Raw genomic sequence first — 15,758 nt, 5'->3', positions numbered from 1 at the left:
TCAAGTATCAAGTCCATTGGTTCCCAGTTAAAGGAATTCACCGGCCAGGGACTGCCGCTGTTGCCGATGTCCAAACCACAGTGTTATGCCCCATTTTTCAGGCTCTCGTTCTTCCCCGTCTCCCAAGGGCTTCAGCCGGGCTTGTGGCTGAATCCGGCCACAGGGGTTCCCAGGGGGGTGAATTAAAGGCCACTTGTAGGTATTTTGGCCCGTGTAAACACAGCTGATTTTGTCACCGCAGCTGGAAGGAGGGTGCCCGCCATGGACACTAGGGAGAGTGGGGAGCAGCCCTTGGGTGGGAGGTGTTGGAAAAACCTCATCCCGCAACGCTCTCGTGCGGGCTCCAGTGCGGGCTCCAGCCTCCAACCACGGCGACTCGCACCGAGGCCACGTAGGAGGCTGTGGGTGGGACTGAGAACAGTTAAAACACTTAAAAGATGGCTAAAACCAGCCAGGCAGCGTGCCCAGCGGCACAGCTGGGGCACGAGGGACAGCCCCCCGCGGGGCAGGAGCTGTGGCGCGGCACACGCACACACCCCCCCCCTACACATCGTATACGGTGTGGCACAAACCCACCCTATGCACTGTGTAAGGCGCAGCACCCACCCCCCCACCCCACCTGCCGCCTCCTCGGCCCCCAGGCGGAGGTTAAGCTTTGACGGTGAAAAATATTGCTCAGGCGTCAAAACTGCGGAAAAGTCATAGTTTGCCTTAAAAACGATGAAGCAAAGGGGGTTGGTTTCTTTAAAGAAGAGAGGGAAAAAAAAAATAATATTAAAAAATAACCCAGCCGATAGGTCCCGAGCCCACCCACTGGCACACCAGCAGAACTGCTCCGCACACACGGCAGGGACAACCTGCAGCACACACGTGTAGTGATGTCCTCGTTATTCACCGGTTTTAATTTAATGGCCATTCCTGCCCATCCCTTGCTCCTGACACTGCCGTGGGACAGGAGGAGGCTGGCTCTGCCGTCCTGCCTGGCCGCCGCGGCACTGGACACCCCGAGGGACCACCGGTGGCAGTGGTGACACACCAGGGACACACCGCCCTGACCAGTTCCAACTTCAAAGCCAGGGCTGGTGAGTGGAGCTGCATGAATGCTCTGACTCAGCCAGCTCTAGGCGAATTTATCTTAATTCCCGCTGGAAGTGACTAAGTGTGTCCACAGAGGGATTAAATATTTATTCGATTTTGTTAAGTGATTAATCCAAACACTCTCTCCCTGCTGCAGACAAACCTCAAACAAAAAAAACAAAAACAAAAAAAAAAAAAAAGCCTGACCCCAGGCTGCATTTGCTTTAACAATACTCTTCCTGACTGCTCCGTAACAGACCAAGTATGTAACGAGAGCCTGACCAAATCCTAAAATGGGTACGAGGTTTACTACTTCTGGTTCTTGCGGAGCAAAGAGCAATAAAAATGACCTTGACTTTGGAAGAAACAAACAGCGGGGGAGAGAAAGTGTCAAATCCAGATGAAACTGCCCGTGCCTCCCCTTATCTAACCACATCCTGAGCGCATTCAAGTCTTAACAGCATTTAACGGGGAAAAGGAAAAAAAAAAAAAAAAAAAAAAAAAAAAACCAGCAGCTATTAATACCCATGTTCGGGCAGATCTGAGGAAAGGGCTGCCTTCCCAGAAGGTCACCCTCTTTTTCCAAGTGCTGTGGTCAGATAAAAGGCAAAACTTGTGAGCTCAGCCGGGGATGCCCGGCGGGTGTCTGGGCGGGCGGCAGGGTAACAGTGCCACTTGCTGGTGGCCGGCGTGGCCGGGGACCCCGGGGAGAAAGCAGAAAGCGCTCGCTGGACCCAGCCACCAGCCGCAGCCTTGAGGAACAAAGCAACAAAGCACCGGAGCAAGCGCCACCAGCTTGTCTCCCGTGCTGCCGCCCAGGGGTCCCAGGACAACCCGGGGTGACACTTATGGGATGTCACAGGGAGCAGCGGGTCACCGATGCCGACCGCAGCCCCGCCGCCGGCTGCTCTGGCCATGACCTCAGCAGGAACGGCATCCGCGGCCCCACGCCGGCTCCACCGCCTTGGCCCCACGCCGGCGCAGCTCCCGCATGCCTGGCCGCCCCCGCGCCGCCTCGCCCCCGACAGACATGCCAGACTGCAGAGAGGCGAGCAGGAGCAGCGCAGGGCTCGGCTCCGGCACGGGCATCCCCCAAGTCCCGTCTGCCGGGAAAATCCCGCCTGATGCCCCAGAGGCTGGGGGCAGATTCAGGAGAACAGCCCGGGACGCCCACAGCCACCGGCCTCGGGGCACAACACCCGAAATCGCGGGCGCCCGGCACAGGCGGGACCATTACAAGCTCCGACAAATCCTCCAGGAAGAAATTAAAAGCAGAAGGGTGCTCCCCTCCCTAGCAGCTACTCCCAGAAATTAGAAAAGTAGGTCATTTTTAGGCAGGAAAAAGAAAAAAAGAAAAAGATGATTTTAAAACAAGCTGGCTTTGTTGTGACCGGCAAAGGGACGTCATCGCTGACTGTGACGCAGCCAGCGTCCAGCTGCTGCCCGGCGCTGACATGGCACCGTCTGCTCCCCAGGGCACGGGGGTGAAGCAGCGCTGCCTCTGCCACCCCGTGTCACTGCAGGGGGGTTCGCAAAGCCTCGGCGCTTGCAGGCGGGGGTCAGCAGACGGCCGCGGGGCTGGGGTGCACAGCAGGAGCCCGGGGAGTGAGCCAGCACCCACCCCAGGCTGGCAGTCACAGCACGGTGCTGCAACAAGGACATATGTCAACCCACCCTGGGGATCAGTCTGAGACTGGACACGAAGGGGAAGGCGCCGGCGTGGCACAGGGAGACCATGCGGCAGCCACGGCCAGGTCGTCTGCCGAGGACCATCTCCGGCACAGAGGGAGAAGAGCAAGCAAAAAGTAAACCAGGAAAATGGCAACCGGCACCCAGGAAAGCAGAGCACGGGCCAGACAAAGCACAGGAAAGCTGGAATGGGAGGGAGGCAATGGCTGGGCCCACAGGAGGGTGGCTGCCCGTGGAGACCGAGTCCCATGGCCAAGGGACCCCACAGGGTCAGCACGGGGCTCACTACAGAGAGAGAGCACCACGGCGCGGGCGGCACAGTGACTGATGGCACTCCATGGCCAGATGAGGGTGTCAACACAGCTGGAGAAAAACAGCCTCCGGAGGGGCCCAAGCAAACCCTCCCGCATGGCGGGATGCTCCCCCTCGCATCCTTCTGTCCTGCTATGCAATGACCACCTCCACATACTCCCCACGTGCACACCAGAGAGATTATGTGACCGCAGGGCCACCGGATCCTCTCCCGTACCAGTACACACAGTGCCTGGAGCTTCCTCCGGCCCTTCCCCGTCCTCTCTAGCGCTGGCAGCCCTCAGCCTGGCCGAGGGCGAAGTGATCGCAGAGCAGGAGCAAGGCATCGAACCGCTGGAGCCGCTGCAGAGCCTGGGCCAGGAGAGGGACGGTGACGGCGTCTCCCGAGTAGGTGAAGTGAGCAACGAGCTGCTCAAATCCCGATATCCGTCCCAGCAACTGGGGCGCGACCCCCAGCTCCAGCGCCACATGGCTGAAGTTCTTCACACCGTTCAAGGAAGGGTCCAGCAGGAAGGCAAGTGACTGCACCAAGGAATGGGGCAGCTCTGCTACCGGGAGACCTGGGGGCAGCAACACAGCAAAGCCGGGTTAGAAACCAACCCATCCGGCTAGGATAAGGAGAAACGGAGCAGCCAGACTCCAGCCCGTGTCCCAGCTGAGCAGGTGGAATGTCACCCTGCCAGGGAAGGTACCTCCTCCAAAATCACTTTCACAGCACAGCAACATGGAGCTGGCTCAGTACCAGGGAGGCTGGTAACTGGTGACAACTGGGCACCCATCTGCCACCTGCCCACAGACCATTCAAGGAAGTATCACTGGAAATCTACCCTATGAACTATCTCCAAAGGCCACGAGAGTCAGATAAGTAAGTCCCTGCGATGACTGGCACCTCTACGTAGTCCTGGTGGGGCTTCTGGAGGATCTCCCTTACAAGAATCTGCTTTTCTCCGCTACCCAAATACTCGGAGAACAAAGATGAGGCTGGAAAAATGCTTACCCTTCGCCATGCTGCTGATCTGAGTCACGAGGCTCTGGGCATCATCCACCTGGCAAGACAAATGACCAGAAGGTTGGTGCCAGTCTGGTGAGACCAGCAATGCCTGTCACTGCTCCCAGGGCCTTCAGAGGCTCAGAGGAACGGCGCTTCTCCTTCCAGCACTACCATCCCACGGAGCCAACGACCTCCTCAGGATGCTCCAGGACCTCCCAGCAAATTGCTTCCATAAACGGTCACCTGGAGCTAAGCTGTTAAACACATCTCTCTGCCAGACATTTTCTGAGCCTCAATGATCTTAGTCACTGGGTTCATTAAGAGCTCACCAGAGAGGGAGGAGGAACCAGCTCCCCCCCGCTGCCAGGTCAGCTTTCTGGAGAGCAAGAGAACAAGAACCACTCGAGAGCACATCAGTTCAAGACACACTTATTCAATAAATCGACTCTGGTCTTTTGGGTGTTTGAAACCGCCCCAGCAGGTCATGTCTCCATGGCTGATGGCCTGTTGAGTGACATATCACTAAACATCTGGCAAATAATTTTTGGTAATTACCAGTTAGTCCCAGATATTAATGAACTTTAGTCTAGGTCCCTAACCCACCGGTGAGCCCAGCACCCTGTGCCCAAGCCCTGGATGCCCGGTAGGGGTTTGGAGGAACAACGAGGATGGAGGAACTTACCCGCTGTTCCCCGCTTTCAGCGGTGGGATTTGGGAAGGTGGAGGGCATGCGCTGGGTCCCCTCCCGCCCCGTGCCACCACTCTCTGCTGGGATCCTCTGCGCCACCCGGCTCGCCGTGTCCTCCGACCGCTCGCCGCCCACAAACTCTGCCTGGGTGGAGAACTTCTGGAGGTCCAGCTCGGTGCACTCCACCGGGGCGTGCGGCCACTTGTGCTGCATCTCGGAGGCGCAGGAGGAGAGGGGGGCCAAGACCTCCGCCGTGCCTGGCTGGCCCTGCCTGGGGTCGGGGGGCGGGAGGACCCCCGCCAGGCGGTCGCCGCGGCCCGAGGCTCGGATGAGGGGTTGGCTTTCCAGGAGGCTCCTGCCCAGCTGGGCTTTGGAGGCAGCGCTGACCGCGACGGCTGGTGACAAGTCCATCTCCGGCTGGAGAGAGGGGAGCTGGAGACCCACAGCTTCCCCGTCTGAAATGAACTGCACGGCTTCCATGGGACCTGAAACCAGAAGCCGGCGTGGCTCAGCGAAGCCCAGCATGTGCCCTGGCCCCTTCCAGGGCACTGCCAGCCCCCTCCGCCACCCCCAAACCCATCAGCCCAAGGCCTGTGGGCAGAGCGGGGAGCCCCCTGCCAGAGGCCAGGCCCCTGTCCCCTGCACCACCCCCCAGCAAATCCACTTTGGGCCTTTCTGCAAAGTTCTGAGTGGGGTCAATCCCTCCCCCAGTCGCAGGGCGGGCAGGAGCGGGCTGGGGGGGGATCAGGAGCTGGGTGAGCATTTCTGGTACAAGATCTGCAAGCGTTTGTTAGGAGAGGTCCCAAACTTCAAGTTTGTGGGACTCAGACACCATCCTTCCTGCCTAAGGGTATCTCAGTAGGTCCTAGGACCATGCGAGCTGGAACCCAGCATCACCCTCCCTCCCCCCAGAGAAAGAGGTGGCAGAAGCCAGGTACCTTCTGCCTGCCTGTAGCAGGGGCTCAGGTTCTTCACACCCAGGCAGCAGGGACCAGACATCTGCTCCTCACACAGGAATCTGCCAGGCGCCGCCGCAGTCGGGAACATTGCTCGCTGGCCCGAGAAGTCCTGAGTCCTCAGGAAGACTTGGGAGGATAGAGGAGAACCAGCCTGAGCGAAGGCTTGGCTTGCTTCCCCGGTGTGTCCTCAGCCATGCGGTATGTCTGCCGGCGAGGAGCTGGGAGCCAGCAGCTCCCTGGCACGCTGCTGGATGCCAACGTGCCCCAACCCCAGCCATCAAACCTCCTGCCCTCTTCCCTCACCAGTCCGAGGGTCCTGCCCTGCAAAGAGCCACTCAACCTCAGCCTGTCCCCGAGAAACCCCAGCAAGAGAGGATCGCCAGTTCTGGCTGTGTAAACCGCTTTCTCCTACTACTAATTACAGTACTAAGGAGGAGGGAGGCTCCTCCGTGTCTTTGAGCAGGCAAAGCACAAGAGAGGTCCTGCAGATGTAAAAAGCAGGATGAGGCCTTTCTTCTGCAGAGGAACGTCTGGGTCACTGTATGCTGCAGGAGCAATGGGGCAATGCTCCACACAGTGAGGAGGGGGCCACGGGCACGTGTGAACAGCAAAGGGAGAAGGAAGAGACGCACTGCAGGCATCGACTCACCTCGCTGGCACTGGCTCTTCCAAAACCGCTTGCAGTAGATGATGGAGAGTGCCAGAAGCACCAGTACAATGATGACCAGGGCACTGCTGGTCAGGGCGAGAAGGGCCGTGTCCTGCGGCGGTACGGTGGGGATGGCTACCTTCACCAGGTTTGTTCTGGACCGACCTGCAAGCGCACCAGCCACAAAACATTAGAGCCTGACCCCGAGGCTTGGGCCACCCCCTCCCGGCCCATCCCTCTTCATGTGTAGTGACCATGCCTCCTCCAGCAGGTCTGTGGCACAGTGGCTCGTGCCGTGGCCAGCAGAGTAGGCTGGCCAGCGAGCAGGATCAGGGAAAGGATGGTGCGCATCTGAGCACACGTCTTTGACATGGTCACCATGACTTCGCATGTACCACGAATCTGCTCCACCAGGTCCTCACCACCCGCCCTACCCCAGAGCACCTCGTCCCCTCCACCGACGAGGGACGGCACGTACACTGGGGCTCGGAGGAGGGCGTCTGCTTGGTGCAAGGGATGCACTCCCAGTCCAGCTGCCCGCTGATCCGCGCCTTGCGGTAAAACCTGCAAACAAATCAGAGGGTCTCAGCAGCGCATGGAGGAGAGCTGAACCCCAACGCTCCAGCCCCGGCAGGATGGGACACCCCACAGCAGCAGGTGTCTCCATCGCTGGCTGACGCCGTACCCACAGCTACTTTTTCATGTCTGTCACCACTTCGGCCACGAGCGACATCACTCAAACTGCCTCCCTCCCTCCCCGCATCTGCTAAAAGTGGGCGATAGTGATCAATAGCTCCATGAAGCCACAAAAACAGCCCAGCCTACAACTGTGTCTGGGAAGAGGTTCATAAGCCAGTACCCGACTCGTTCCTCTATCCCAAGTCCTACTGCTCGCCAGCACATGGTCTGCAGTCCTCAGGCATTTTGCTGGCGGGTTGTACGCAGCAGTCTTCATTTCAGCAACTCCTTAAAACGATCACCTGAGCCGTAGCCTGTTCTCCTCTACATGCGACCACCGGTTGTAGTGGTCTACAGACACTCATCTTCCAGGGCTTAGCCAACCTGGTAGCCACAAGAACAACTCAGGCCTGGAAGGAGTTTCCTTCCACTGCTCGTTCACGGGAGCCTTCAGGTTCCCTTCTTTAGAGCCACAAGGGGGACATCAGGTGGGTCTGATTCGCATGTCATTAGCAGTGTCCCCCTCTTACATCTCATGTTCTGGGTGGCCTCAGATAAAGACCCCTCTGACCATCCCGTCCCTGCACACTCCCACGTGTGACCACCGCGACTCTGCTCGAGCCAGGATCCGGCCCCACTCACCCCGGCAGACACTCCCCACAGACCGCGTTGGTCGTCGCCGTGCAGTTGGACTTCTGGATGCGGTTGATGAGGGTGCAGGACAGGCAGGGCTTGCAGCCATGATGCCCCCAGCTGTCCTTAAACTTCCTGGGAGGGCAGGCAACACACTGCGCGTCCCCCCCGATGCCATCGCCACAGTCCTGCAAGACAGGAGATCAGGTGCACAGCTGTGGTGAGGAGCCACTTCAGGTCCCAAAGGAGTACCGAGGGGAATGGGGTCCCTTCTTCGGGGCAAAAAGTGGAGGGATTGCCACTCTTGTGAAGGGTCCTCAGAAGCCAGCCGAGAGCAGATGCCACCAGAGCAGCTCTGATGGAGACGCACTGGGAAACTGGTTGCTGCCCAGCTGGGACCCACCGGCAGAGTTTAGGGAGGAGGAAAGCTCTGGCAGAGACGTGTTCCTGGAGGCACCGCTGGTGGGGGCGACCCGTGGGGTGCCTGGGTGGGAAGCACACGTCCGACCGCCGAAGCCATGCCAGACCCCCTCTGCAGCCATGTCCTGCTCGTGCCCATCCAACGTGCAGCCCGGCTGGGCAGCGCAGCTTCACCTGGCATTCCAGGCCAGGAGGAAATTTAGATTTCCATTGGCAAAAAGGAAAGAGGGCACCTCGAGCAGCAACCTGAAATCCCTTCCCACCCGTTACTTCCATCGTCTCGCCCTCCTGTCCAAGGGGAGGGAAACTGTTCACCGTCCCTTCCCCCAAGTCCCAGCTCTTCCCAACATGACAGGACCTAAGATTATCCTTCTGAAGGAAGGCTGGCAGGGGATTCCCCAAGCACCATAAAAGCCTCATGATGATTCCCAGTCCTTCCAGAGCAGCCGATTTACCTTGGAAAGCTCCTGCCCGGGCATGCAGTTTCTGCAAGGGACACATTTCCCATGCTCATCCCGGTACTCGCTCTCTTGGCAGTTCATTGGGGCCGGAGAGGGGCCAGGAGCCTGAGGAGGAGAAGAAGAGAAGTCAGAGAAGTCACAGCCAGCCCCGACACTTTTAAAATGAGCAGTGTGCCCTTTTCTGGGCAGAAGTTTCCGCTCTGGCCGGGCCGGCCGGCTGCATTTCTTATGGATCACGGATGTCGCTGTGGCAGGAGGCGGCTGCTCCAGCAGCTCAGGAAGGGCTTCCCAGCAAGGCTGGAGATGAACTGCCTGGTTCTGCTGCCACATCGCAGCCTTCACGATGGAGCAAATGAAATTTCATTTCCAGCATTAAGGCAGACCCACTGATTGCTTGGGTCACCGATTTGCAGGAATTTGCCAGCCCTGGCTGGAGGTCTGGGCATCCCAGACTATCAGTAGAGCTCAGTACCAGCAAAATCCCAGTTTTGGGACCTGATAGCCCAGTCCTGGCCAGTGTGGCTGCATTGGTCTGACATGACCAAGCACCGGTGGCTAGCCGTGTCCCCAGCAGAACAGGACACACACCTGTGGCCCCGCTGTGCTGGCCCAGAGCGGTGCAGGTTGCCCAGGCTTTTGCTCCACACGTGTTCCACCTCAGTGTGGGCTCACTTTGATATCTCAGAGGACCAGCAGAACAAGCACCCACCTCCCTCCAAACCACCATCCAGAGCCTTCTCCAGGTGAGCTAATGGCTTGGCTGAGGTTAACGGCAGAACTGCCCCAGCCTCAGTGGAGCCACAGTTTGCACCTTCAGGGAGGGCAGCTCACGGTGGAACACGGGACCAGCATCTCGCTGAGAACAAGCAACTCGGACTGAACTATTTATTTGGAGTTTTGGGGCTGTCTGTTTATTTCTGCATATTCTAGGTAGGTTCTTACCGTGATGACAGAAATGGAATAAAATCCGCTCCCACTAAACCAATCTTCATTTTGCTTTCCCCACAACCTTATGCAGCAAGTCAGGAGAGAAACAGGGTTCCACCAGCCTTGGGAACAAAACTCGACAACTTCTCAACACCCACCAGGAATAGGGAACGCCTGAAAATGCTCTTTTGAAGACCACCACCCTGAACCACCTGGGAAAACCTGGCATTTCAGCCAGAGCCGTCCTGCTCCACAGCAGGAGGAGGACAGGCTTGGCTGGGATGCCCATACCCTGCAAGGCTCTAGCAGCAGAGGGGGGAGCGGACTGCGGGACCCCCAAGCACCCCCCTTTCCCCTTCCATCCGCACCGTTCCCGGGCACCCAACACCACATCCCACAGCAGCATTCCTCCGGAGGCTTTTTTTCCTGCGCTCCTCTGCTTAATCCCCCACCACTCCCTTGCTGGCTGCCTTTTGGAAGCGGACACTTGGACGAGCTCCCTGGGCTCTGAACGACCGAGATTCATTCGAGATGAAGTCTGCCCCGGACGAGCATAGAACGTGAGTCACCCCTCGCCGCAGCTCCCGCACACGGGACGGCTCTCATTAGCTGTTACAAGGAAAAGCAGCACAAGCCAGCGAGGACTGGGGATGAGAAGCTGAAGGAGCTAAATTTATCTGGCAAACATCTCGGGAGGGGCACGATCACAACCTATAAATAGCGTAAAGGTTACTGACACAACCGAATAAATAAAGGGGATTTGTCACCATCTCAGAAGGTGGTGAAGAGGGCGCCCGGTGCCAATGCCCAGGGAGAAGCACAGGGTCTGGCGTTAGGGTTCAGCTATGGGCTGAATACGGTAGCAAAAATAAAAAGGGGGGGAGACAGGCTCAAGAGGGGTGACACACAACTGCTTTGGGAGGCTGGCACGCTAACGGCCCGAACCCAGCCTCTCGGTGACACACACACACACACACACACACCACCCCCGCCAGGGGGTACCTCTGCCCAACACAGGGGGGTCAGCGCTGATGATGCTCTGGTCCAGAATGCAGAGTTTGATTTAGGCTTTCACCCGTAACAAAGAGCACGAAGATGAATGAAATAGAGCTGCAGGCAACAGAAAAGGAGCCAAGACACCGGAGCCTGGAGAACAACGGGACCGATTTTCATCGGCTCTCCAAAGCGCCGTTGTAACACAAGAAAGAAATACCGGTGGCAAAAAAGAAAACCCACCAAAAAACCCAAACCAGCAGTCTTTTTGGTGCAACTGTCCTGCGAACACAACACGACTGCTTTCTCTCCTATACTTACAGACTTTTCTGCACTTCAGAAGGGCCTGCAGCTAGGGATACATCTCCCCAGAAGAGGCACAGCTCAAACCAGTTTCCCAAATACAGAAAGTTACACAGGCAAAAGGAATCCCATGCCAGCGCAACTCCACGCGCGGGGACGCCTGCCAGCATGACGGTATCACTCCGGGATGGCGGGGAAACGGCGCACCGCAACCGTGCCAGCAAAACTATTAAGCGTAGAGCAAGCCTGCTCTTTCTCAAGCCACAATATAATGATACATGGAACAAACGCTTTGTTGAGTATCTGGCACGAAATTCAAAGCTGTGAGATTTTTTATTTTTTTTTTTTTTTACTTCTTATTTTAACAATACCAGAACCAAGACGTTTAATTTGCAAGTAGAGCATACATCCAAACCACATAGCACTGCCCTGGTGGAGCAGCAATTTCTGATAGTCTAATAAGCCGCTAAAACAACTGGTCCTAATTAGCCAAAAGTAAAAAACAAACAACAAAAAAACCCCCCAAAACAAACACCAAAACTCTCCCACCTCTTTGGAAACTACACAGGAGCTCAAGGCGACTGCCAGAGCAACAGATTTTAGTTGCCGAAGAGGAAGACCAACATGACACAGTATCGATGCGCTTCTAAGTTGGAAGGAAGCAAAACGTGCTGCCATCCTTTCGAGATGCATGGAGTCTTTTAACTTAAAAACATCGTAATTTGTTAAGAGACTCTTTTATTGTCTTAATGGGACAACTTGCCCGGGCAAGGCGAGCAGAGCGCGGTCCCCACCGCGATATTACTCAAGGCGGCGAAAACTTGAGTTGCTGAATGAGTTTCACTGCATGAGATAAAAAGCATTTCAGCAAAGCTACAGTGGAAGCTGCAATTCATTCACCTCCGTGACACTTCTGGAGCTCTGACATTTCCTTTTCCCCCTTGAAAATGTCATTTTCAAAAAAAAAATTAAGACTATCTGGGATTCTAAACTATTTATAAATTTCTTTTGTGTCCAGCTAATGGATTCTGGTAGGAAAAAAGAGGGCAAGGAAATCAATAAGTGAAAGGGTACAAAAGAAAATCATCAGTGAAAGCATTAGTGCTTCTGGTTCTCCCCATCTGACCATGGCCCAGGAGATGGGCCAGGCTGGTCCCGCTCCAGGAGAGGACCCCGTCCCCTCAAGCCGTGGGTCTCTGCTTGCCCAGGGACAAAGGGGTGCCGAGACCCACCTTCAGGGGCTCTTCCACATCACCGTATCAGGCAGCGGGACATCACAGGAGGATCCTACTCTGCTACCGCATGACAGACCGGCACAGCCGGGCAGTAACTGCGGCTCGGATGAGATACTTGTATATAGTGGAACATAAAACTAGAAAGCTGAAAGCCTAAATAAGAGCTGCAAGTGAAAAGGAAAGGGGGGGAAAAAATGAAATGTTATCTGGAAAATATTACTGCATGCCTTGTGTATGGCAGTGTCTAGTCCAGCCTCTTGCTCAGTCATTCCTCTGCTCCTCCTCGTTAGTCCACACTCATTTTGTCTGGACAGCATCTCTCTGCACCTCCCTGGACTACGAATCATGCCACCCCCTGAAGGATGGCCCTGACGACAAAGGACTGCTCAGGGAAGCAAAAACAGGGAGGAAAAAAAGGCTGAATCTGATTCTTTCCATGTGGTTTGGAAATGAACAGGTATTCCAAGATATTTGGAAATTCTACTCACAAGACTGTTTCATTTGGAGCGGCACCCACCCAGACACAGGTTTATCCCTGCCCAAACAAAGGGGGCAGGAGCCAGGCTACAAACTGCAGTGGAGAACCAAGGCTTGAGAAAGAGAGAATCCAGGGTCCTGGAGGACCGTGACATCCCTCCGGTACATGGAGGACTTCAGCCCTGTGATCCCCAAGGTTACGGCTACAGGGCTCCACTCCTATATTCACTGCATAGAGGTTTCTTAGGTAATTACAGACTGGGACCATAACTGCTGAATTTTGTCAAGTTCTGGCTGTCCACCTTGGGCAAACGCACTCTACCTTAACACATAACTCAACTCAGACTTCCAAAACTCCTATCAATTTTTATAAAACCTTGGATTTCTGTCTGGTTTTTGCCCCGCGTCTACTTCTAAGTAATTGTCGCTGTCTTGCTTGCAGTAATAATTCAGTCTCTTTGGAGTCTCCGTTTTTTTCTTCACTTCTTAACACCATCCTAAATAAACTCACACAGGTTACTCTGAGAAGGGGAAAAGCATCATGTAATTTGAATAATGACTGTTAGGAATACAAGATTTTGCAAGCAGTACTTACTCAGAACTACTTAAACGTGCCCTTAAAAATACCCGATGCCTTTCGATAGCTGCAAACACTTGAGCGTTTCCAAGGGGTGAGCCCACCACCGTGGGCCCCAACAGCCGACCCCGCCACATCCGCAAATCCTCGCGTGGAGGTGGGCGAGGGGCGAACCGAGCACCCCGCCACACCTTATTTTTGACTTAAATAACCCAAACGTGGCCGGCGGTGGCTGCGGGACACGCGTGTGGCGGGCAGTGCGGTGTCCCACGCGTGCGGGGCGGCGCGATGCGGGCGGCGGGTGTCACCCACGCGTGTCACCGCCCACGGGTGCGCCCCGGGGCCGGTCCCCGCTGTGCCGCAGCCCACCCGCCCGCCTACCGGCCCCGCTGCGCGCCCCGGCAAGCCCCGGCTCGCCCGCCGCCCCCGGCCCGCCACTCGCGGAGCCCCGGCCGCCGCCCGACCCACGCGGGGCGAGCTACCGAGAGCCGCCCGGCCCCACCGGCGCCCCCCGCCGCCGGCCGGGGGGAAGGCGGGCAGCGCGCCGGGATATGCCCGGGCACGTCTCGGCGAGGGGGTCCCCGGCCCGCGGCGGCGCGACCGCTCCACATCACCTCGCCCGGCACCCCCCGGTCTCCGCACCCACCGTCCCGGTCCCCCCCGGCGCTCAGAGGTGCCCACCGGAGCCGGTTACAGCCCACGTGCATCGCCGCCGCTGCCCTCCCAGGTGCGGGACCCGCCGCAAACCCCGCCGGTCCCCTCGACACCCTAAGAGCCCCCGCCCGGCGGTGACACCGGCGCCGGAGAGGGTCGGTACCGCCGGTGCCGGACCCGCATCTCACCTGTGTCCCGGGACCGGCGGGAGGGCGCAGAGCGGGACCGGCGGCGCGGCCAGGACTCCCCGGGACCCCGCGGGGACGGCCCGCCCCCAGCCCCGCCCCTCCGCCTCCCATTGGCGGGCGCCGCCGACTGGGCGGGGATATGCAAATGACCGCCCTTGCAGGGGCCTCCGGCAGCGGAGCCGACCTGCAGCGCCGAGCACCGGGGAGCGGAGAGCAGCGCGGCCGGGGCCGGGGCCGGGGCCGGGGCCGGGGCCGGGGCCGGGGCCGGGGCCGGTAGGGACCGGGAGCCGCGCAGCGCCACACGGCGTCTGAGCAGAGAAACGGCGGGGCGTGCCGGTGTTAAAAAGGAGAACCCCCCGGGCCACTCGTGTCTGGTGGCTATGGAGCCCGTGGGGCGGGGAAGGCAGCCGGGAGCCCCCAGGCGAGGACCTTGTTCCCGGAGACCTGGATTTGTTTGGCATCTCAGCACCAGGTTTCTTATAGAGTTTGGAAGACCCCCTCCCCCCCCCCCCCGCATCCCACCACCCCTCCCATCAGTGGGAGGGAATTCATGCGATAGAGGAATAAGTGTACCGTTTTCGACTGTGGCTCTGCCGCCCCGGGGTCAGGTACAGCACCGGCTACAACAAACACCGGGGCAACACAAATCACCGTGGCAGGGGGGCTTCTCATGCTCAGAATTAAACTTCTAACGGTGCATTTGGCGTGACTCATGGCTTGAATCTTTGGGGAGGTTCCGGGGAGTTATGCTGGAAGTATCCCAGGAGTATTGTGCAAAAGACTTAACTCCATCACAGTGTTTACCAAATTGCCAGGTGGAATCTTAACTTTCTTGTGCAGGAGGGGTTTTATTTTCCCACTTGTACTGATCGTGGAACTCTCTCTTCAGTTCATTGTGTGTCCAAACTAGTTAGGTCTGAAGTTCTGATCTGCCAGGCCCATTGCAAAATCTTGCTGTCTTCCCGAGCTTTGGGATGTGGAGGGCAGGCAGAGTTAGTGCTGCTTAATTTCGGCGGGTTGGGCAGTAGCTTTCAGTAACAGTTGTTGCACGAGAATGTGTACCTGGACTGTGTTTGGTTTTAAACCTGCTATTTTGGGACATTGTCCCTACTTCTCTCTCCTTTTTTTCAAAATTCAAGCAATCTGTCTGTAGCAAATGCTTTTGAGAACTCCCATAAGTTCCCCGCCATTGCTGCATAACAGCTTCTAGAGAAGCTAGACTGTCAGATTGGAATAACTGCAAGGATTTTTATATAAAATTCAATTAAGCAATCAACTCCCTCACTGTTTCCTCACTGGTTTTTCACAGCTCGGTGCTTCAGCCGGGTTAACGATGCAATCTTCACAGGAAAAAATAAGAAACTCAAGGCGGGGGGATAAGGATGACTTCATCTTTCACGTGGGGCTGTTTGGGTCCGTGTCTGATGCAACTGGCCCGCACTGTAACGCCGCTGCCCCTCTTGCATCATGCAGACGGCGCTGACGGAGGGGCTGCCTCGCATCAGGGCTCTGGGGCAGACAGGACAGCCGAGGACATAAACACCAGCTTTTTTCACTTTGGAGGGCTGATAGAGTTGTTATTTACATCAGCAGAGGTCACCTTGCAGGATTATTTTCTGCTAAAAAGCTGATTGACTCAAGGTGAAAGATTTGCAACAAGAGCATCCGGCACATCCCGCCGCTGGGTTATTCGCAGCGCTGCCCCAAGCGGTTTGCGGTGGTTCGTGGTGGTTTGTGGTGATCCGGCTGGTGGCTGATGCCCAGTGCTGGGAAGCTGCTCTGCAATGTCCAGCCTGAGCCCTCGGCATGGGGCCGGGACTGTAGCAGGCAGCCCCGCTCTCGCCTCA

At 57.1% G+C, this 15,758-nt stretch overlaps 1 protein-coding gene across 5 annotated transcripts; it reads right to left on the bottom strand.

Moving 5' to 3' along the window:
- Positions 1 to 641: 641 nt before the first annotated feature.
- EDA2R (ectodysplasin A2 receptor) lies at positions 642 to 13,999 on the bottom strand. Of its 5 annotated transcripts, none has more exons than XM_063347319.1 (9): positions 13,912 to 13,999; positions 8,552 to 8,662; positions 7,686 to 7,864; positions 6,844 to 6,929; positions 6,366 to 6,530; positions 5,696 to 5,842; positions 4,752 to 5,242; positions 4,076 to 4,124; positions 642 to 3,638 (listed from the first exon to the last, which is right to left on the bottom strand). In XM_063347319.1, the coding sequence occupies exons 2-9, from the start codon at positions 8,636 to 8,638 to the stop codon at positions 3,343 to 3,345; spliced, it is 1,500 nt and encodes a 499-aa protein (XP_063203389.1). In that variant the 5' UTR covers positions 8,639 to 8,662; positions 13,912 to 13,999; the 3' UTR covers positions 642 to 3,342. The 5 variants fall into 5 exon arrangements, with proteins under 5 accessions (XP_063203389.1, XP_063203390.1, XP_063203391.1 ...); XM_063347320.1 differs by lacking the exon at positions 13,912 to 13,999 and adding an exon at positions 13,751 to 13,818; XM_063347321.1 differs by lacking the exon at positions 13,912 to 13,999 and adding an exon at positions 13,088 to 13,103.
- Positions 14,000 to 15,758: the final 1,759 nt, after the last annotated feature.

This window comes from Chroicocephalus ridibundus, chromosome 9 (assembly GCF_963924245.1).
Source record: "Chroicocephalus ridibundus chromosome 9, bChrRid1.1, whole genome shotgun sequence".
In the NCBI taxonomy this organism is placed as follows: domain Eukaryota; kingdom Metazoa; phylum Chordata; class Aves; order Charadriiformes; family Laridae; genus Chroicocephalus; species Chroicocephalus ridibundus.
Note: the sequence above shows the minus strand (reverse complement) of the source record. Positions and strands in the feature narration are given on the sequence as shown.